We start from the raw sequence: 22529 nt of genomic DNA, 5'->3' as shown, positions 1-22529 counted from the left end.
ACTCTTTCTATAAGGCTCTGATCTACTTAAGTAGTTCCCCTGAAGGACAGAATTTGATGTGGCGAACCTTCGCTGCACAAGCAATCCTTAATCACACAAGTCCTTCGACCCAAATCGTGCACGATCAAAGATTATTCAGGAGAGATTCGCAGGACAGGGTCCTTGCTGCTCTAGGTAGGGGCCACCAGCAGTTTTGGATAACAATTAAGTCTTGCTGAGAACACAGATATGTGGGTTAGGGTCTACAGGTCCAGGTGCCAAACGTATTGCACAAAGAGGTTTAAGATCTTTTCCTCGATACTTCGCAGGTCTTTTTCTGCCAGCCTTATAATAAGAGTGCCTTCTGTTTGTTTGTTTTTTCCTGTGTAGTTCAAAATACAGAAATGGGCTTCATGTCCAAATGCAGAGGGGACAGAAAGTGGTCCGGCTTTTATGCAGTCACCAAAATCATGTGGTGCTCTTCTACTTAAGAGTTTATTTTGGAAAGGATTAAGCAATGCAGTTGTCACTCTTCACTAATTAAGACTACAGAAGCTGAGTCCTGAAAATAAACAATTGCTACCAAAAAAAAAACCCTTTAAGGCTTTGAAAAAAAAATGCAGACTGTATTTACAGAATTAGTACAATCAAAAGCTGAGCTTCGTGAACTGATTTTGTTAATAATGTGAAAGTAAGTCTATAATAACACAATAGATCTAAAAATATTTTGCTCAAGTTTTGGAATTGCTACAAATCTGGCAAGCTACTTAAAGTCAAACACCTTATCAATACAGACATTTAAACAACTGCTATAAATGAGTGATCAAATGATTATTAAAATCCCATTTCATGGCTCCTCCTCCAACGCCAGCAGGACACTCATCAAAGTTTAAAATTGCTTTGCAAGTTGAAATTCATTTCCAACATATTCTATAAGAGGATTTTTGCTACATTGCACTGAAGAAACAATCAAAACAGATGCACAGGAGTAAATTTGAATTTATTTTTTGACTATGTATCAAAATTGTGCTGAGAAGAGAGTCCAAAATTCTTTCCTTGATTATCTGTCATCAAGCATGGTAGATTTTTCCACTGTGCTACAGTATCTTAGTTCAATAGTATATACTTTTGTTTGTTAAGTTCTTCCAAGTTCAGTACACACCACTACTCGAGTAAGCTGTAGTACGCGTTATCTTTAAGGATTCAGTAAAGCACTGCTGCAAATTTTAATGAATTTGAGTATCCATAAATCACATGAATCAAAGAACTTGGCATATCTTGTAAGTATATAAACTTTTACTGATTTTCATTTTCAACTATAAAAAGGTATAGCTCACTTCTCATAATTCAGTGAAAATAGTAGGATAAATGAGGATTTGGCAAAATAAATACAAGATGCGGCTTTACAGTTCTCAAGGAAAACAATTTTAACTTCTTTGTCCTTTGGTTGTTTTATAAATGCCATAATCGAAGCGCTTGGCTCCCTCCCCGCATCCCCCCAGCATGCCCTGGCTCTGCACCTCGCCTGCACTACCCCCCGACAGGAACACTGCCTTTCCTCCAGCCCAGAGAGCTCTCCCGAGTTTGACTCCAGTTCAGCTCCCTTCTACCAGATCCCCTTCACAGGAACTACTGAAAAGCGAACGCTTACTGGGACTACAGGGCTCTGCTCTCACCACAACATCTAGGTAATTACTACAGAGTACTCTGGGTTGGACCGCAAACCCCCACCTTAACACAAAATCCCAAGGCAGATCATTACCCCAAGCCAAAGCCTGAAAGGCGTCCCCAGGCAAGAGCCCTCTGACTCCACTGCTCAGGTAAGGAACAGACAGGGCAGGATTGGGCCCCATTGACTTTGTCAAGTATGGGGGGAAAAAGAAAAGACCTTTAACGTACTAAATTGGAGAGGCACTTTACGTTCCTTACGACCCATTTACTGATTTGTGAGGAAGAGCCTGATGCAGGAGCAAAGCCATTCTCAAGAACAGATGCTCCTCCTCACCTCAATTCGGGGCCGAACTCAAACCACGCAGCCACTCCCAGCCCCACAGCAGTGAGGCGTGGGCAGGCTCACACCCTGAGATAACACACCTGAGAGACACCACACAGGGAGAGAAGACAAAGGGAGGAGTACGACCACTGAAGTTTAACTTCCTCAGTAGGCTGTGGTTGGAATGATGTCAATTAGGAGCAATGCATTGGGTTTGGGTATTTAGAGGTCCGGCAATAGTTTTCTTTAGAGAAAGCCTAAATCCGTTTGTTTCTCTCTTTTCTCGAGAAGGAAATGTTCTTTCTTGGGGTACAGAATGGCTCAGATGCAACAGGAGGGTAATGTCATGACTTGCCAGTTAAAATTGACATCTGGGAATGTCCAAGACAAGGGTCAAAGCAACACATAATGCCCCAATAATGCAGCTAGTAATGCCCCCATAAAGATAGTACGTTTGGTTTTCGTTTTTTTAAACAGCCTTTATTACAAGGCATGAGAATTCTAAGGCAAATTGTTCATCATGGCAGAACATCAAATTAAAACGTCAAGACAGAAATAAGCAGAATATGGAGAGTATGTTTGTGTTATCTGTAGCAAGAAGGTAGTTTACTGTGCCACAGCACCTGATCTATAGTTCTCATTCCTAGTCAAATATTTTCTGAACTTAGACTTACGCTCAAGATCAAAACCATTTCCCTACGTGTTTGAACGATGAACAGTACGATATGGCTGGATTCTAACCAAACAGCCTCTAGAGGGACTCCACAGTACAGAATAAAAAGGAACAAAATTAACACCATTGTAGGCTCTGCTTCCTTCTCCACATTATATTGGAAGATCATATTTAAATTAGATCTCTGCGAATGTTTGGATACATTTCAATGCCTTTTAAAGGAGAGAAAAAAACAAAAAAAAAACACCTGTCAAAATTAGATGCTGATAAATTACTGAACAGCAGTTAAACAAAGAGCGCCCTTTGGGCTATCTGTAATTTCTCCTAGTTTTCGGTCTGATGTCCACAGTGCTACATGTTGGAAAGCACAAGAAATTTTGCATGAATTTGATCACTCACATAGGCAGTTATACTTTGAAAACAATGTTTTTCGCAAGAATTACCAATGAAATAATGTTTTAGGACACAATTGAATTTGAAATAGGTAATGTTTTGAATAGATTTTTGAGTTTTATTGAAATCTTACATGAACAAGAAATTGGAAATACAATCACATCAAGGAACAAATTGCCACGGCTTTGACGTTTTAAGCCAAACAAATTTTGTAGGGCAGATTTTCAAAAAGGTGTGAAGTTATAACAATTTAAAATCACAGTTAACCTACTTCTAGGAATGCAAAACATACAATCATGTTATTTTCAATACAAGAAAACTTAATTTGTTGTAATTTCTTAAAACTACTAAGACAAAGCACTAGCTTTTACTTTTATGTACAGCATACTCCTATGTAGTCTATCCCAAATCCAAAAAAAAAAAAAGAAAAAAAAAGTAACTGTCCAAAACCAGAGGTTCTGCAAAATCATGATTGAACAGTGTGCCATTCCTGCTTTTAAACTGCTAAAATGAAGCCTAAAATGATAAAAGCATTGAAACCCCATATGGAGTTCAGGAATTCTGCAAGCCCAGTAATGTCCAAGTGCGTTTATGAAAAAAGAAAACTAAGAGACTTGAGTATATACACAAGAGTGATTCTTCAGCCCAATACAAATGGCAGCCAATCGCTACTGAAGGATGAAACATTAAGCCAATTTTGTTTTGAAGGATGTAGAGCTATAGCCAATTCTGGGTTTCCAATATTCTCAATCCCTCCTCACTTGTCTACTTCCACTGTTGCCCATAAGTATCCTGATAAAATTCCTGGTTGTCATTATTGTAACCATAGTTACCGGCATAGTCACCACCTTGCTGGAGCGGCTGCTGAGCGATGGGTTGGGAGCCCCAGTTCTGCTGGTTGTTGGTCTGGCGGCGCTTGGAATCGGGCTGGTTGTACCCGTCTGCCTTTCTCTTGCCTCCTACGTTGCCCCCACGGTTGCCCCTGGCTCCACGAGCACCGCGTCCTCTCTGCTGCTGCGCGGGACCCCCTCTCCCACCCCTGGCTCCTCTCGGCGGTCCCATGGGTGCCCCCCTCTGCGAATAGCCAGCTCTACCTCTTGGTGGTGGTGCTCCCCGCCCCCTAGGTGGTGGAGGGGCACCTCTCCCACCCCTTCCTCCTCCTCCTCTTCCTCTTATAGCATAGCCATCATCATAGCCGTAATAGGGATCTTCATAGCCACCACGGTAGTCATGATAGTCATAACCATAGTAATCATCATAATAATCTTCATAGCCATAGTAATCTGGGGGATAGCCATAGCCACCTCGTCCTCCCCGGCCTCTGCCTCTAATAGGAGGTGGCATGCGAGGTGGAGGGTAGTAATAATAGTCTTCGTACCTATTAAGAGAAAGAAACGGGCAATTATTCATCTTCAAAAGTCTCCCAGAACAAAGTAAACACCTCCCCTTGTTGACGAACAACACACGACATAGAGAAAAGTCGTTCAGGTGCTTCTAAACTAGCTCGTGCCGTATGGTGGAACTCAGTTCCCCAGGATGGGAGTAGTACAAGAAGGAACACTCACGCAGTACTTCTGGAGGCCTGTCTGGCAGCCTGACGCTCTTTCCTTTTCTTATCCGGTGGCTTTGCTAACACTATTTCAATTTCTTCCCCTTCTATCTCTTTCCCATTCATTTCATTCATAGCCTGCACAGAAATTAGAAGAGAAACATCTGAAGATTCGTTTCCATTCAAAAGGGAACTAAAACTTACTGAAAGCCAGCAGCCAGTTGGGCTGCTCCAGGCTGAGGCTTCGTTTCTGTGCTCCTTACACAGAGCATTACACAGCAGCCCTTCAAGTCCCTCTTTATTCACCAGTTAGTGAAGCAGCAATTACAAGTTATATCCTCTTTATATCAGAAGGCAAAAGGAGTGGAATTACAACATCGCGAGCATTACTCTTAAAAATCAGACAGAACATCATCACTTTTTACGTTCCCATAACCGCCAGAAACGTTTCAGAAATACAGTGACACGCGTTCTCGCTACTCACTCTACCTGTAAGCCAGGTAGAGTGCACACACACACAAGAAAAAGAGAGTTTTTTAGTTGGACGTCCTAGCTAGCTGAATGTGCTACGTAAGTGTCTCTGAGGATATCGAATATTTCGAAGGACACCTACTGAAGGGGAAAAAAGTTACTGAAATTTGGTGATCTCATCGAGTGAGGCAAGAATCCTCCAGAAAAGTAATGTATAATTATCAAATGCACACACAGAGACCTTCATATACATACACAAGGTACAATTAGGACTACACTCCCAAATTCTTTATCTGGAGTTACCTGCTTGGCATTTAACATTTCTGGGTCTTAATATCTGCATTAACAAAGACGTACAGCTCAAAAACTAGTATTAGAGATCGTGGCGATTTATTTCAAGGTATGAGAATAAGCAGGTATCGGAATCGACAAGCCAACTCCATGTGTTCCACACTTTCATATCATAAAGCTTTCATTAAACAAAACAAGCCCCACACCCATACAAAAAAATATTTCCCAAGATTCATAAATAAGTTTAGCGGCCATCAGTGACACGGGGCAGAGGTGGCGGCATCCCAGCTTGCTGCAGAGCAGACGAGCGTTGGAGATGCTCTGCTCTCTCTTATCTGCTGTGAGCTTTCACTTGATTGAATCTAACAAAACATTTACAAGTAAGGTCAACCAGGAAGACATACTACGAAAAAACATTTTGGGAGGTGCAGCTGACTTCTTACCCATTCCATCAACAACATCTCACCCTCTCTTAGACACAGTCTAAACCACCCAAACTGACAGGAACTTCATTAAATACGAGTGACATTCACACGCTTGAGTCAAACTCAAGAGTATTCTAAACTCTGTTTTGGTGGGTAAGAAAATTGTAAGAGATTATCTTGTTATAAAATGAGATTAATAAGTAAACAGTCTCTAGGATTTAAAAAATTCTAGAATTCAACCCGCTGAAGTACAGCTGAGATTAATGACCTTCGTGGTCACTCTTAGACACAACAGAAGAGGCCTCTGAAGGTTGCAGTAATGACCTCCAATGCTTAACGACGTCCTTTAGAACAAACTTTCCAGGGAGTTAACAAACAGTGATGCACTAAGGGAGTTGCTGGTGCCATTCTTCTCTTCACAAGGTATTTTTAATTACCTTGCAATTTCTAGTCTATACTTTTGTCACTCCAAAACTGCTCACGGCCTTTAAACAGGTGGGGTCTTTGGGAGATAACTGATACCTTCTGTCAGGGTTTCCTCAGAAAAATTGTCTAGGTTGATCTTTTTTTTTTTCTCCTCTTCTCTAGACTCTCCTGCATTGGTCTACACCTCTTTTCCAGTCTACTTGTTAACTTGCTACAGTTTTGTCCTTTGCAAGGTTCACATCCTCCTAGCTACTGAAATTATAGGAACAAAATTATTAGTGTTAAAATCCTCACAATGGGAACCTTATTAAATGGGATCTACAAATTGTCTTACCTAGACATTTGTTGTAAAGAAATTTCTTAAAACCATTTCTACAAATTAAAGTGCTCACGTCAACTGAGCTAGGAAAGAGTAACCAACCTACCTTCACTGCTGCACCTCTGTCCTCAAAATGAACAAATGCATAATCCTTCAACTTCTTTACTCTTTCCAGCTTTCCAAATTCAGAAAAGGATTTCTCAAGGATTTCTTCTGTCACAGTAGTGGCCAAGTTTCTTACAAATAAAACTTTCACCTGGTGAAAAAAGGAGAAGGAAAGCTGTAATTTTTAAAAGTCAAGCCTCAAAGGAAACTAACATCAACTAGTAAGATGTTATTCTCTCCTCCGCATTAAGAAATTTTAGGTAACGTTATAAATTCTGTGCAAGTTACCAAAAAAACCACCCCAACCCCAAACCAACAAAAACCAACAACAGTAACAAAAAACACCTCTTGATTACCTGTACAAAGTTTCTACAACTTCTTTGCTTCCACAGTTCTCTTCCATGACCAGAAGAACACCCAACTTTGATTTTCTGCTTTCTGGGATGCTACAAATCCCAGTTAAACTTTAGTAATAAGCTCAAGAGCAGCAAGGAGTTCTCCCAAACCATAGGGATAAAGAGCACATCATTCCCTAGGCTGAACTTCACCTACATCTCACTCTGGAAAATAGTTTTATGAAATACCCACTTAGCCTTCGTTATCAGCAGAAGCAGGTACTGCTCGGGCTGACGTGCCCATCCAGCGGGACAGTCCTGCACGCTGCCAGTCTGAATGTGACCAGGAGGTTACAAGAGCTTGTTCCTAACGTCTTACAACAGCTTAGACCATGCCCTCTCGCTGGTTTTTGTGTCTCAAAAGTATGAGGCACAATACTCGACAGCAGTACTGCGCAGCTGGAACAAATCTCTCCCAAAGCACAACAGCAGCCAGTTAAGTTGTTTTTGTTTCTAACCTTTGCCATGACTTCTGGATCAGGTTCCTCTACTGGATCTGCCCATTCGACTGTCACGACATTTCCCCAAACTTTTACTTTCCCACTCATCAGGCGGCGGCGAGCTTGTGCTGCTGACTTGTGATCCTCGTATTCCAAGAAGCAGAATCCTCGATTCTTCTTTTTATCATCAGGTTGATGATACAAGATTACATCCACCAAACCCTCTGAAAAACAGGTCTTTAGTATTAAGCTTTAAGAGGAAAAAAAAAAAAAATCTAGGGTCTACTCTAAAATGTCTCTGCTTTTTTTTTTTTGCAATACACAACCTTTCAATTTAACACCTGCAAGTCTAGAGAAAACAAGAAAAGTAAACCAGGTAACAGATATCCATCCAATTTACTCAGAAACAGGTCACCTAGCACACGAAATTCTCCAGAACAAACTTACCACAACCTGAAGCCCTACAAAACATCAATCTGAGCAGTTCACACAGTGTAAGTTTTCTATAGTTTGTTTCACCATTTTTACGTGTTTGAAAGGCAGTCAGCACTAATACGTGGCATCTCCCCTGCCTCCAGGGGAAGCTGGAAAGAGTTTCTTCAACACCTCTCCAAAAAGAGGAGAGAGAACTAAATGAATATTCACCTCCTGGTTTCACCACTTGCCTAAGTACTTAAAGAGCAATCCTAGAAAAGAAGCAGTAAGTTAAAAACTTTTCCTACAGGAACAAGGGCAGGTGATCAAGACCTCAACCTGTTATTTAAGGCAGCGGCATCCTTCCAGCGACCAGTTGACTTTCCTTCTTCCTACTTGCTGCATATACTGTGGAACAACACTGAAAAACTGGGACAGAAATTAATCTGTCATTAACTATTTCTACAACAACATTCCCTTCAAACTGCTTCAGTATTCCCTCCCCCTCATCATTCCTCAGTACACTTGTTTGAGGCTTCCAACTTAGTTGTATAAGCAGAATCTACAGTTACAGACACAGAACCTTCAAAAGGAAAGCTAGAGCAAGAAACAGAATTAGGATCGTTTTTTCTTTTTGTGAATTCATTTGCACTGTTTCCATCTCAAATTGACATGATTCATCTACCAATCAGTAAAACAGATGCTAACCTCTTTACACTCAATCATAAAACACACGCAATATATGAATTTTCTACCAGAAACAATTTGGAAATCCAACTAGTACATAGTTTAAATCACAGCTGAACGCAGTTCTCAAATAACCAGACCTACAAAACAGACTGAATGGTCTTTTGGGATCACTGTGAAAAACTCATTTAGAAGGTCTTACCTGTGACTTTACTGAACTCTTCCAATATGTTTTCCTTCGTCTTGTTCTTTGGAATTGATCCAACAAATAACCTGTTGTTTGCCACAGAGATGCATACTCCAAGGTGCTTCCCAGGACGGATTTCATAGTTGTCACACTGGAAAAACAAAAAGCCATTAATTTGCTTTATCCACAATCTTATAGATAAAGTGATTCCCAAAATGATTAAATCAGCTATTTTCTTCCTGATCTACTATTATATATTGCACATGGAATTCATGCCGCAAGAGATGAATTGGAATGAACTGGAATGAACTGGAACTGCAGCACTTGGGTCAGCATTCACTTGGAAGAGCATTGTCCAGCTTCGGTTTGCCACAGAAACTGCCAAAGTTCTCAGGGAAGCTCCAGAGAAAGGGACGTACAATGAACAACGATGAACAGACACGAATTCACCTCCTGTTCATCTCAGGCTTGAAGGGTCTCCCCAGACAACGGGCGACAGCTTCCTGTGCTGGGACTCCGTGTCAGGCATTGCAGCTGTTATCAACAAGCAACCACCCAGCACTACAGAGCCCGGCACGCCTGCCGCTGCGCTCTGACAGCTTGGGAACATCGACAGTGTCTGCTCAGAGACACTCAACTCTGCATGAGCATGTGGCCCCTGTTCCCGCCACCACCTCTCACCCCCACAGCAGGGATTTTCTTGACTTTGTCAGGTCTAGAAATTTAATTGTTAAGTTTTAAATCTTCCCATTAAAAAGAAAAAATTAGCCTACTGCTTCATGCTTGTACCCACGGCTGGATTACTCTGAACGCTTGCACTCCTGATAGGTCTTTAAAGGTACAAGAGTTCAACCTTTAAAAAAATCCAAAGAATCCAGGAAAGACAATCTTCGTTTCAGGTAAGATTTTCAAAGACAATCTAAGAGGACAGATGTTTGATCATCAGCCAGCTTCCGAAACTCTCACACAATTCTTTAAAAGCAAGTTTTCAGCCATGTAGATGACAGAGTAATAACTTCAGTAACCACCTTCATATTCGAGAAGAACCAGAACAAAGTTAAGGTACTTAACACAGGCTACCAAGCAAGATCACTTTAAGGAAGACACATACATTTCAGAATTTTGCTTCCACACAACAGCGATCCATAATACAATAAAACTCTGTGTTCCAGTGCCACAAATTTAACCTGAATCTGCTTTTCAAAACATATCTTATCTCACAAAGCCAATTTACCTACAGGCAATCCCATCACCATCAGTACCTGCAAACACAGGCAGAAAGACCAGCTGGTGCAGAGAAACCATGACTGCAAATTTCAAGGTTTTTTTCTAAAATAAAAAAAATCAAACCCTCACTTTGCTATCAAGATTTAATTAGCTCCAAAATTTAGCACGTCTTGCCTCTTCTTCCCTTCCCCCAGTAGCCCATGGAAAATATTTCATCTTAATACAAGCCTGGTCCCGTTACCAGTTAATGGGCAGGGGGAAGGAAATCCAGGTACAAGACTTATGGAATATATTGACACAAACTGATGTATTTGGTGCAATAGCCAGGGTGGCAGAGGTCAGTCTTCCATCAGCAGGACATTGCTTGCTACATCTCCTGTCACTTCAGCATCTTCCCTTTCATCTCCCTCAGTCAATAAAAATTTAAAGTAACAGCTCTGAGCACCATCAGCTTGGTTAAGGAAAAAAAAGTTTCAAAACAATGTCTCTTCTTAAATTCCAGTAACTCATATCTATCATCTTCAAATGCTGAAACCCAGAAGCAATCGGTTGCAAAAACATATTTTGTCCCCTCCTCTCAGGCAGAGGCAAGGCAGAACAACCCAGGGCCGCAAGCAGACTGCCAGTTCTTGTTTTAACTCTGCAGGGATCGCTCCACGTCCTTGGCCAAAGCTTCTGCTGCAGGCCAAGGCAGGTTTCCACGCAGGGAGCTGACCGCAGGGCTGCCCCTGGGAAGAACTAAAGGCCACCGTCAACGACAGAGCATCAGGTCAGAGACCTCCTCCACAGCAGCAAGACGAAGCATCTCTAATTAGCTCTTTGGAGGAGGGGTGATAAAACTTAAAACACAGTGAAGCTTAAAGAATGCATTTTCCAGTTGTAAGCAAGCAAGCTCTTACTATAATGACACAAGCACTCCAGCAGACTGCGATAGGTTTTAGCAGACTATGGTCCCAAAAGTAGAACATCACTTGCACACATCAAATCAGGAGGCAACTTCGAAGAAAGCAAAATTCTGAGTCCGTCCACGGATGCTGTAATGAAACACTTCAGACTTCATCATCCAAGAGAACACCAACACACCGGCTGGTTTACACGAGCTTGTCCTGTCTGAAGATAAGTTACTCACCAGTTTGACTGCTTCCTGTGCCGCATCTTTACTACAAAAGGTAATGAAAGCGTAACCTCTGTTCTGACCAGAAAGAGGATCCATCATGAGGCGCAGATCCCAAATCGGACCAGCTTTCTCAAAGAGTGGGACCAATTCATCTTCATACAAGTCTCGGGGAATCTTACCAACAAAAACCTAAAAGGCAAGAGGACACTTAAAGCTTTTTCAGAAATCCAAAACTGCTTTCAATACTTTAAAAGTTCCTGGGAAATGAGGTACATTGTTACTTATATTGAAGAGGTAAATTTCCACCTGTGAAGATGTAAATGATGTAATTTAGGTAGCTAAAATCAAAGATCTTACAGGCTTTATCTAGTTGGGTATCCTACATTAAAGCAGGCCCAGCACTTCCTTGCGCTTGCAGTATTTTCAAATCATTCTGCAATTCAATCTTCATTAAAGGCTACAGAGACAGGAAAAAAAAAAATCTACAAAAAAAAATCCTTAAGTTGCCTGAAGCACATCTATCGCTCTTAAAATACGCTGTAATCTTATTTCTAATCTTTCAGCTTTCACCAACTGAACGTTTTAATACTTGAGAAAACCTGGAGTCCTCACGGTTTTGTTCCCTACAGAGTGTTAACAACAAACTTCTGTCAAGCTTTGTTAAAGTGATCTCCCTAGAGAGCTTCTCTTCCCCCCCCAAAAAAAATTGTTCAGTCCCCGCAGCTCTCCTCTGAAGCCTCAAAAATCTCTTGAATTGCTAATGCAAGCAAGACATTCCAAACACCCATTCAGATGAAATTCTATTCGTTGTAACTTTGAATATTTTTCGTAGTAAAAAGTTAGGAGACAACCTTTCCCACCTGGGTGAGACCCTGCCGTAGTGCTGTGGGGTACTGAAGGCTTAGCAGGTAATTCCCAAATGAAGGTCGCCCAGAATGCACTGATACAAACCCTTGAGTTTTTTTAAAAAAAGTGGAACACATTATTTTTCTCCAAGGAAAGACAGAACCTTTAGATGTCTCTTTGTTATACGGATACTCCTGAAATTCTGTTGCAAGAATTTTTCTTTCACTTAGCTCAGCCTCTCTCGTTTCAGTGTGAATGCCAACTGACCACGATTTATTTGCTGTTGGGGGGGGGGGGAAAAAAGCCAACAGCTTTATTGTACTGGCTGAAAACCTAACGGTGGAGCCAGAAGACTTTCTCCTAACTTGCAAAAAAGCTTAGAAATGCTTACAGATAAGTTACTTCTATTCCCATTATCATTATATCCAGAATATTTAATTCCAGAATTCACACACAGTTCTTAAAAAGTGATAATCTGGTACCAGCATGGAAATGCCCAGGACAGGAACACCAGCTTGTACAAAGACTGGAACCGTCAAGTGACCTCACCACAAATCAAAACTAGTTTTAAGTGAGTCAAATGTAAAACATCCACATTAAGTTCTTCAAGTCAGATGCCACCACTTCCAGCAGAAATGGAAGGCGACACACCAGAAGACTTGAGAAAAACCCCTAAGCCGAATACCAATAAAGGTTACTTTTCCAGCTATTTATGCCAAAGATTTATCATCCTGAAAGCCTTGGTTTCCTCCTTTCCTTCCAGTCTCTTCGGCTCACTCTCGGAAAATTTTAAACCACCGACAATTCCAAAAGACCGCTCCTACAGTTCAGTTTGGGTAATAAACTCGAGGAGCTAGCATGAAAAACAGAATCAAGGACATACATGAACGTATTCATAGCTTACCTGTATTCTAGAGTAACTTCCATTTGTAAGGGAAGGACAAGATAACCTGGTGGGAGTAATTCACACCGAAGTGAATTTGCTCTGAGCCTGCAAACTGCGTATGTTAATGAACTCCAAGGTCAATACCAGACGTAAACACCAGGTGAACCTCTTGCAAGGGTCAGAAGAAACACCTGCAGTAACTTTTTTTTTTTTAGATAGGTTGATAAGCTCAAGCAAAGTTGCTGAAATACCAGAGAAGGTAAATATCACATGTCTTGTTTAATTTCTTTAGTTGCACAACGAGAGTACTGTGGGAAAACTTTGGAACCCAGCAGTGGAACAAGAGGAGAGATCCTGTCTAATTAGGATGCAACTGCAGCCCTTCCGGGCCTTTGTTGGATTCGCTGACCATCAGACTTATATTTTGCAGTTTTGTTTGCAACTAATACTAAGTATGCCATTTTACTTCTTATTTCTGGTTCAGAAAATTAATTATCAAGAGTCCTAACTAGAAAAGAATTCAATTTCAATTTCCTGAGCAAGCCGAGAGAGCATTACTTGGGGGTGCTCTAAGGGCGCATCCTGCAGTTATTTCAACAATTGAGCCTCTTCTGTTGCCACCAGAAGCGAAGACAAGGGTAGGGCAGTGCTCTGAGGGCTTCTTCAAAATAGTTCTCCTTTTAATAGTGCTCTCCATGCACTCTGCAGTCAATTTTTCTTAAAATACCAGGTATAAGAGCTAATTAATGTAGGCCATCTGACTGTTTCACCTCAACCAAACCTACAACCTTCATCTAAAAAAAAATTTTAAAAAAAATTGTGGCACAGTTCAAAAACCTTCGAGCCCCCACAGTTCTTCCAGGAGAAAAGTGACATTCCACTTGTGCACTAAATCCACCGAAAGATTTGTCTAGTTCAATTCCTGTGGAGTTTATTACACTATTGCTTCTGCAGCATCTGATTCGTCCCATTCAATGTGTAACAGACAAAAGAATTCAAATTGTCCCCAACATCTCCAGTAAAGGAACATTTTCCAGTCTGCAAGTCAGCCTCACAACCCTTCTCTGACTGGTTCTTAGAAATTCTGACCGTGGCCCCACAGAGCAGCCGATGCAATACCAACTTACATTCCCAGAGCTGCAACTAACTGTGCATTTTTGATAATGGCATTCAAGGATTATTTTTATCACACGCTTATGCAATACATTTCAGCTCTGAGGAGGACATGGAGCAATTCCTCCATTCTATACAGCCTACACTGTTATACAGATATCTAAGCTTGCACATCTTGGCAAGTAATCTGTTTATAGGTTTTTTTTATTTCACATCACTAAAACCCACCAAAACAGAAGTCTCTCAAAGCTTCAGGAGTAGAACTTCATTTCTCTGGAGATCCTTCAATCCCAGCAATCAGTACAGACTTGATCCCTTCCTTCATGTTACCTGCGCTGGCTAATCTGGAAAAGTGCTTTTCCTCTCTCGCCATCACAGTGGGGTAAAGGGCTGGTATTTTACAGCTACCAGTGAAGCATTCTGTTCTTCAAATCATGTCTTAAATGATATTACAATCGTTTACACCAAAAGGTGAAGGATGGAAATCAAGTGCCACATCAGTCACCCCCTTAATTTTTGCTGTAACATCAGTCTCGACAAGCCATATGTACATCAAATTTTTTTTATTCTCCTCTAAAAAAAAAAAAAAAATAGATAAAATGTAAAAAAAATCCTTCACTTTTCCCGAATTTAACAACGAAAAGCTCCTCAGTTGGCAAACTGAGGATCAGGAATGAAATACAGCTCAGCCTCATTAGGGATTACCCACAAATGCCGACACTAGAGCTACCCCGCTGGACTGAGCACCAGCATTACCCAACAGAAACACCAACTGCTTGTCTCGTTTGCCTTTCACCACCCCTGACCAGCAGGGGACTTACAGCTACAGTTCTTTTTTATACACTTCAACTTCTCCTTGCTGTAAATGAATTTAATGAAATGCTTTCCTTGCCTGCTCTGAATTTTAAAACTTGCTGGAAGTGCTACAGAGGTATTATCGCTGTCCATGCAGCTGAACAGCTACATCACTGAACGGCTGCTTTATTTCAAACCACAATAACACAAAGTAGTTTTGTGTAGAAAAAAAAATAAAATTAAGATACCAAAACAATCTTTTCAGCATTGCTTGCATATACACCTTAGTAAAATAATAAACTGCAATTAGCATAGAGCAAGTAGACCTAAGCAGAGCTTGAGAAATAATGCAAATCATCAGTTACTGTCTTTCAGTTCAAGGACCCATTCTAATTATCTCTCCCCACCAAGGAATTTGTTTTTCTTCACAGAATATAAATACTCTCTTTAAGAATCATCCTTACTGTGGCACTTCTAAGCATCTTCTTGAAAGTATATACAGAAGCTTCAGCATCTCAAAGGATGCAAAACTACTCTATAAACTGAAAAGCGTTCAAGAAGCCCACTTTCTTCAATCTCATCTGGTGGTTTATAAAGAATCTCCAAAAGAACTCCTGTATGAAAGATCAGTCACAACAGTAGGATTCAGAGTACTCAGAGTGTTTAGAATAAACTACAAAACCTGCTAGGGACCAAAACCTTGCAGAACAGGTGAGGAAATACACAGCTCGGAGTGTTTTTGCTCACAGCTTGCTAGCAAGGTGCACAGGTTCTGTCATGACCTCGAAATTCCAGATATGCTTACTGACTAGACTGTGTCCTTTGGAAGAAAAACAAATCCCAAAAATCTTTAAAACTCTTACGATCATCATTTAACTTTAAAAGGAAGAACTGGTGCAACAGGAGGTAAGCAAAGGCAGAGAGGAAAAAAATATCTTAGAAATTTAAAGCAAAACAAAGGAACGCTGTAGGAGGCCCTGGAGGATAAGCAGTTATCAATGTTTGCAGATGCAAATGACAAAGTCAGCAGGAGAAGAAAACACCCAAGTAATTGTCTCCATTCTCATGCAGAAAAAAACTTGCATAAACATCCTCAAGTATCAACATGCTGTGATCTCACTATAAGTCAAATCTTTATAGTGGAGCAACAAGTCCCTATATAAAACACTCAAGTTTAATATCAAACCTTATTGCACTTATTTTCTCTTCTGAGCTGCCCTGCTCTAACTACTTTGTCTTTATTACAGAATCACATTCCAAACTTAAAATCCACCCACTTGAAAAAAAAAAATACACTGGACAGATTCACCTATATAATCCTTTGAGCAAATTATTCCCTGTGACACTTTGTGAATGATCAACACACTGAACATCCATAAAATTATTTATCGATACTTTACCAGCCAATGTTCAAGTCCATACTGGAGGAGAGTTAAAGCTGCACTTAGCATGTAATGAATTCCACTTCGTGCTTCACACAAAGATAAATTAGTTGGTGTACAAATATTTACAGCAGAAAGATCTGACACATCTTGGGGGAAAACATCTTCCTAGTACATACCTTCTCAAAGTCAGTAACAGCAGTGGGGTACTCTTAAAAAACACGAAGTTTGCCATTACTGACACCAGTGACAGCTCTGGAATCAACATATTCAAGCTGGTTCAAGCTATGAGAGCTCCAGTATTGTTTAAACAAGTTACAAACACAAAAGATTCGCTGCCACAATCCAAAGAGACACAATGTCGTGGCGTTTCCTATTTTTACCCACAATATTGGAAAAGAGGCATTTACACTCCTATTTAACCATTTTTTGTTGAGAACAACAAAGAACACGCTCTGCCTAGTCTACCAAATCATGAGATCATGCTGCAGTTTTTGACTGCTATCCCTAGAGCTCAACAGTAAGAGACTAAAGACTAAAATAAAAGCATAAACCAATTTCACCAAGGTGTTCAGCATCTCAGCCGGTCCAACGAAGCAGCATGCTTAAAGCAGCAATCGTACAAAAAGCAGCAATAAGCTACTTTGGTAGAGGTATGGTTTCCGTAACTAGCTGGCTGGGGTTTGCTACAGCCTCTAAATGCTGATTCATGGCAGAAGCATTTATGTTCTTATCTTAAGGGAGTTTCCACAAGTTACCCATTCTAGCAAGCCTCAGGAAACAAAAGTACAAAGCCCCACTCTCAATAGTATTAAAGCACAGCCAACTTCACAGCTTTCCTGTGACTTCCTGAAGTTAACCATCAACAGGACAAAATACTTGAGATCAGGTGAGTATTTTCAGTCATGAATGGACTAGTTCAGTTGGAAGGGACCTACCACGATCATCTGGTCCAACTGTCTGACCACTTCAGGGCTGACCACAAGTTAAAGTCCGCTCTTAAGGGCACTGACTAAATGCCTCACACACCGATAGGCTTCAGGGCATCAACCACCTCCCTAGGATGCCTGTTCCAGGTTTTGACAACCTTCTCAGCAAAGAAACATTTCCTACCATCAGTGAGGCACAGTGCAATTAAACAACGCTTTATACCACCATATAATCACTGTGGCAACACTGCTAAGCAGGTAGAGTCACCTTTCTGGAGGCAGAAATGCAAAAGTCTACATGAGAAAACAAGTGACACGGTCTCTTACAGTGCGGTAGTCTGACATCAGTCCACAGGAGCATCAAGAATGTTTTCATGCAGACCGAAACAAAATTAAATATACAACTCCTTCATAAATACTCATCTCAACTGTCCTCTTCAAAACTGTCCATGTGAGTATCTTTATACATTAACCAAGCCTTTCTCGCTTTCAGCACACTGCACAATTCAACTCTGCTACTGTCACTTGAATTCCACTTTTACCTACCAATACTGCTAATACCTACACTGGTCACTTTTTAAGTGATGGACCATAAGTTTTAGGGCAGACTATGAAGTCCAATATTTTAATCAACTACTTGACATTTTCAGAAACTTGACAGAGCGTTTTCTAGTACAATCCACCTGCTTTCTTCCCTGGCCCCAGCCCAGTCTTTTGCAGAACACCAAGGAGCGAGAAAGACACACAGAGAAGAGTGGTTTCCTCTACACACTTTAAACTTTCACTTGTAAGATAGTTTATTTTCAAGTATTTCTTATTCATCAGTTCACATAAACATATAAAATAATAACCAGATTAGTCTGTATATACTAACCTCTGTTCCAATACCAGGCTGAACACCAGAATATACAGTATCTGGAGGAGGGCCCCCATATTTCCTCTGTCCTGTAGTCACATCCAAAGTGTAACCAGTCCTCTCTAGCAAAGCCTGAAAGAAAACTGTCACATTAGTTATGGGGGGGAGGAGAGTGGGTTAAAATACAAAGAAGTGTCCTAAGATAAGCATTTCCTCACCACATGCAGTAACAAGGCTATATATGGCAGACAACCTACAAAACCCCAACCTGTTATTTTGGGGGTTTAAAAAAACACCATCACAAGTAGCAACATTTGTTTTATACAAGGTCACCACAAAAGTACTAGTTTTTCTTTTCCTTTATTTTACACGTAGTACCCCAAGAACTCCAGAACACCAGGCAATCCCTTTCACTCAGCGTACTTCATTTTTTGCACAACAGAAGAGTTTCTTAATAAATGAATATGTTGTTGAAATGTCCGATCAGCCTCAAAGTAATTTCAAAAGTTTGTAAAAGCTTTTATATGAAAACACAACTAAGACAATTCTTAAATAGCTATCAATGTCTTATGCACATGTTGGCAGTTCTGTAATCAGGAAGATCTGCACTTCAAACACTCTCCTTTCAATCTCATCACGCATGCATTTCTTTGAAGCCAAGCGAGTAGTAACAGGATTATCTGGGCACTATTCATAACTTCAGGTACATCCAAAATTGCTTCAGTGCCAGCATAGGTAAAATATCAGGTAGTACAGAATAATCAGTATTTTTAAAAATGTTACCTTAATCTTTGCTTCATCTGGTCCCTTTGTTGACTCCTGTACTTTGCTGCCTTGTTTCTCTCTTTGCCTGTAGGTCTTCATAACTCCACATAAAAATGCACTTTTGTTCTGCAGACACAATTTACAAAATAATTCAATTGTGTGTATGACAAGCCCTGGGAATCCACCGAATCTTATACTCCATACCATGAGGCCACTATATCAAGCCAATGTAATAAGCCAAACGTCATGAGAATCCTTTAGAAAAATATAACAATTAATTGAACAAACTTGTCAGGCTGAAACAATCATCAGATTCCAGACAGTATTTTTACCTTATTTTCTCAATTGCACACTCATTTTTACTATCTGGGAGCTTTTGCTTTGCACTCAAATACCTCGCATTTAAGGCAATTTTTAACAGGCTTGTGATTTGGGTTTGAAATATAAGGATACAGCAACATCACAAATTTCTAAGTTACAACTCTCCTGCCAATAATGCCAGAACACTAATCATACTTATGTGCTCACACTCCTGGAGCTCTCACCTTACCTGTACATGCGACAGGTCACTTTCTTTAAACTGCTGTAATACAGAGAGGGCTCCTTCTTCATTAAATTCCCTAAGAGCATCAATTGCTCTTTCATCAAGATCGACATAAGCTACCAACCCTAAAAGTTAAAGATAAAGAAGTTACAGATTTCTATTGAATTTCATACAAACTAAGAACTATGCAGTTTGCTTTTACAGTCAAAAAGTTATGTTCCATAGCAACAGAATTATACATTTAATACAATTACATACTCCTACACGAGTATATGAAAGAACATGAGTACAACAATGAAAAAGTTAAATTAAAATGTATATACCTAAGCACTAACTGACGTGCAAGATCATAGCCCATGTGTAACAGCTTTCTAACATTCAGGAGTCCAACCTGCTGCGTAAAAGCAGTATGACACACCAGGGTTTGAAACAATGAACTCTGGCTCACTTCTAGTAATTTGGATTTGTTTGCCTTTTGTTTGAAGTTTCACACTTCCTCCTCCTGGATGATGCTGCCCTACAGTAAGCTGACACGTGAACGTTACAGGTATTCCGTTGTACCTGAAAATGGAGCTACCTAACTGATGATCGAATACTTATTATGCGCTACCCCACAAAATATGAGGCAGCAGAATGGTTTGTTCACTTTCCTCCAACTTCAAAAAGCAAAAATCAGTGGGACTTCCTATACGTTTAAAGTAGCTTTTTTTTTCATTCATTTTTTTGCTCTATGCAGTTCCAAGAGCCAGAATTGAAAAATGCATTATTTAGAACCCTGCTATGTACCCGAAAAAAATAATGTTAATTTTACAGGTACAGACTCCCCCAAGAAACATTGGACCAGTTCTGAAGCACTTCTCCTTTTTAAGGATCTTTACAGGTTATTCTTTCCTTTTGTAATGCACTTGCATAAGCTGTGGAGCATGAAAAGTATAGACTTTTAAGATTTGCATTTTTTAAACTATGCAGCAAAGTTTAGGACAGATACCAAGATCTCCACACACTTTGCAACAGCTTTATCTCCAAAATACACAGATTCTTGAACTGCTACTTGATTTCAAAAATGCACAGTAGTGCCAAGCCCAAGGACTACATTTCAGAAGTGATCCTGCATATTGGAAGGCACCTGTATCTTTCATATAACACCTCAGCAGATTAAAAATCCCTCCACTCAACCCCAAATTTAGCTCGGGTGTCAAAAGTAGTTTGCTTCACTGACAAAACCTTGCATAAAGCAAACACCTTCAGTGGCATTAAGGAAGTGTGAATAAATGTTTTCAGGTTACTCATGCAGTGAAATTCTACTAGGTAATCAGGTTCTGGGCTGAAAAGCTTTTAAATCCCTTGAGAACTCCTCACGACACAACCTAACTGCAACGCGGGTTAGAGCCCCCCCAGTTCCTCTGCCCAGGCATTTCCACCTTCTCTCAACCCATCAAGTGCACGTCATCGTGCCCCCCAGTTAGAAAGTGCGTGCCTAAAGCCAGTAAAAGCTGGTGAAGGCTGATGAACGCTCACTGTGAATGACTTCCAAAAGCCACCACCCACGTGAGCCGCAGGATGGGACTGCCGATCGCTAAGGCATCGGGTTGGAACTGCGTGCGCCTGAGCAGTGGGATTTTGACTCTTTTCAACAAAATCTGTCATCTTGCCACCAAGGCATTCAAGATCAGCGCACAGAGCAGTTCTACTGCTTCTTGTCAATCTGTTCACAGAACACACTCTGAAGAGGAAAAGGAAGCCTTTGTCTACAGGACAAAATAATACGGGGGTTACAAACAAACTAGAAAAACCTGGGTTTCTGTAAGTTGCAGAGACCACGTGCTACCAGCAAGGTATTACTCGGTCTGCTAGATAGCTCAGTCCGCAGCTGGGCTGGAAAGCAGTGAGTGTCAAAGTGAGCATTTCAGTGTAATGACCAGCAGGGATTAAACTGTCCACTCAAAACTAGAGAGAACAAAAAATCCACAGGCAGACTCAATTCAAATGTAGTCCCAGGCAAGACAAGCTAGTTGCTTCCCTCACTAAGTCACCTACCCAGCCTTTGAGTATTTAAGAACCACTGTGAGGAGCTGACAGTAGAAAAGTAAAAGCAAAATGATGATTCGGATTGAAGGAAAAAAACATGTACAGTTTAGTATGCTCAAACATACATCTTTATTTGACAACATCTACGAAACTAGTGCTCGGTGCCCTAAAGCAACTAGGATATCACATACAACACTACGGATGTGTCAAATAATTAGTCAGTGTCAAACCCAATTTGCCTTTAGGGAGGTCAAAGTAGCAAAACATTCAGAGCTACACAGATCAAAAACAATGAATTTTTAAACCTTAATCTATAAAAATTTGAAAATGGTATGCCCTCACTTTCATAACCAGTCAGAAACAAGAAATGCATATTATACCTGTCTGAAATATTTCATCAAGTCTCTCTGCCACCTTCTGTGGGAGGCCTGCCTCTATCAGTGTCTTGTAGTGTTCTGTGTGAGTTACACTGGAAGTATCCATTGGTTCTTCCTCTTCTTTTAACTGTACCGCATTACCATTCACCTGATTAGCCATTTTATTATGCTGCTGGAAAAAATTCAGGAGCTATATTACAATAAGCCAGAAATAACTAGTTTGTAGGACAATGCATGATTTATCTAAACTAATTGGCATACATGCTGCAAATGACCTGTATCAAAAGTTTTATTTAATACTATTTGGATGCAGCTGATCTAAGTTTCAAAAGAACGTACAACCCTTAATACTGTGGAAAATGTACATGGAAGAGTTTACATACTTTTTTTTTTTAAAAAAAAATTAACTTCATGTACATTAACGATGTCTAAACTTTATCTGCTGATTGTCAGTAAGTTAACTGGTTACCAGAGCAGCCAGAATATACGGGGATACAATAATAACATCCTTCAACGAAGAAGCAGAAGAGCTAGTGCTATTTCCATTTTCTGTTCCTCTACTTTTAAAACAACCGTTTAAAATGTAGTGAACACAAAACCCTGCAGGGTAGCTTAATGTACAAAAATGTCAATACTCGTTTGCTAATTTTGCACTTTCTTGGCTTGTTGCCATGTCTTCCTTCCAACCCAAGGTGCCGCGTAAGACTAGCCAAACACTCGCACAGCGCTGTCAGAACTCAGCAAGGACAGAAACAGAAAAATTGCACTCTAATCAACATGATAATTTGAAGCTGCAACTGAACTTTTTCCACGCTTTCAGTTTTACTCAAATAGAAGCTCTACACATCACAGCTGTAATAACATTTAACTTACTGGTTTAAAAGGAAGCCATGACTGCAGCATCTTCCGTTCTTATA

At 40.4% G+C, this 22529-nt stretch overlaps 1 protein-coding gene across 3 annotated transcripts; it reads right to left on the bottom strand.

Moving 5' to 3' along the window:
- Nucleotides 1–3133: 3133 nt before the first annotated feature.
- Nucleotides 3134–21782, bottom strand: HNRNPR (heterogeneous nuclear ribonucleoprotein R). Of its 3 annotated transcripts, none has more exons than XM_009878004.1 (10): nucleotides 21616–21782; nucleotides 19214–19332; nucleotides 18682–18789; nucleotides 17917–18030; nucleotides 11104–11280; nucleotides 8763–8898; nucleotides 7478–7683; nucleotides 6626–6775; nucleotides 4604–4725; nucleotides 3134–4416 (listed from the first exon to the last, which is right to left on the bottom strand). In XM_009878004.1, the coding sequence occupies exons 1-10, from the start codon at nucleotides 21770–21772 to the stop codon at nucleotides 3804–3806; spliced, it is 1902 nt and encodes a 633-aa protein (XP_009876306.1). In that variant the 5' UTR covers nucleotides 21773–21782; the 3' UTR covers nucleotides 3134–3803. The 3 variants fall into 3 exon arrangements, with proteins under 3 accessions (XP_009876306.1, XP_009876307.1, XP_009876308.1); XM_009878005.1 differs by having other exon boundaries at nucleotides 7583–7683; nucleotides 21616–21779; XM_009878006.1 differs by lacking the exon at nucleotides 17917–18030 and having other exon boundaries at nucleotides 21616–21779.
- Nucleotides 21783–22529: the final 747 nt, after the last annotated feature.

Source organism: Apaloderma vittatum, unplaced genomic scaffold (assembly GCF_000703405.1).
Source record: "Apaloderma vittatum isolate BGI_N311 unplaced genomic scaffold, ASM70340v1 scaffold7031, whole genome shotgun sequence".
Classification (NCBI taxonomy): Eukaryota; Metazoa; Chordata; class Aves; order Trogoniformes; family Trogonidae; genus Apaloderma; species Apaloderma vittatum.
The sequence above is the reverse complement of the archived record's forward strand: the minus strand, read 5'-3'. Positions and strand labels throughout refer to the sequence as shown.

Coding starts and splice junctions, on each gene's coding strand:
- HNRNPR (XM_009878004.1), bottom strand. CDS start 21,772: ATGGCTAATCAGGTGAATGGTAATGCGGTACAGTTAAAAGAAGAGGAA. Junction 4,726..6,625: donor ACAGAGGTGCAGCAGTGAAG/GTAGGTTGGTTA, acceptor ATTTCTGTGCAG/GCTATGAATGAAATGAATGG. Junction 4,417..4,603: donor CAGGCCTCCAGAAGTACTGC/GTGAGTGTTCCT, acceptor TTCTCTTAATAG/GTACGAAGACTATTATTACT.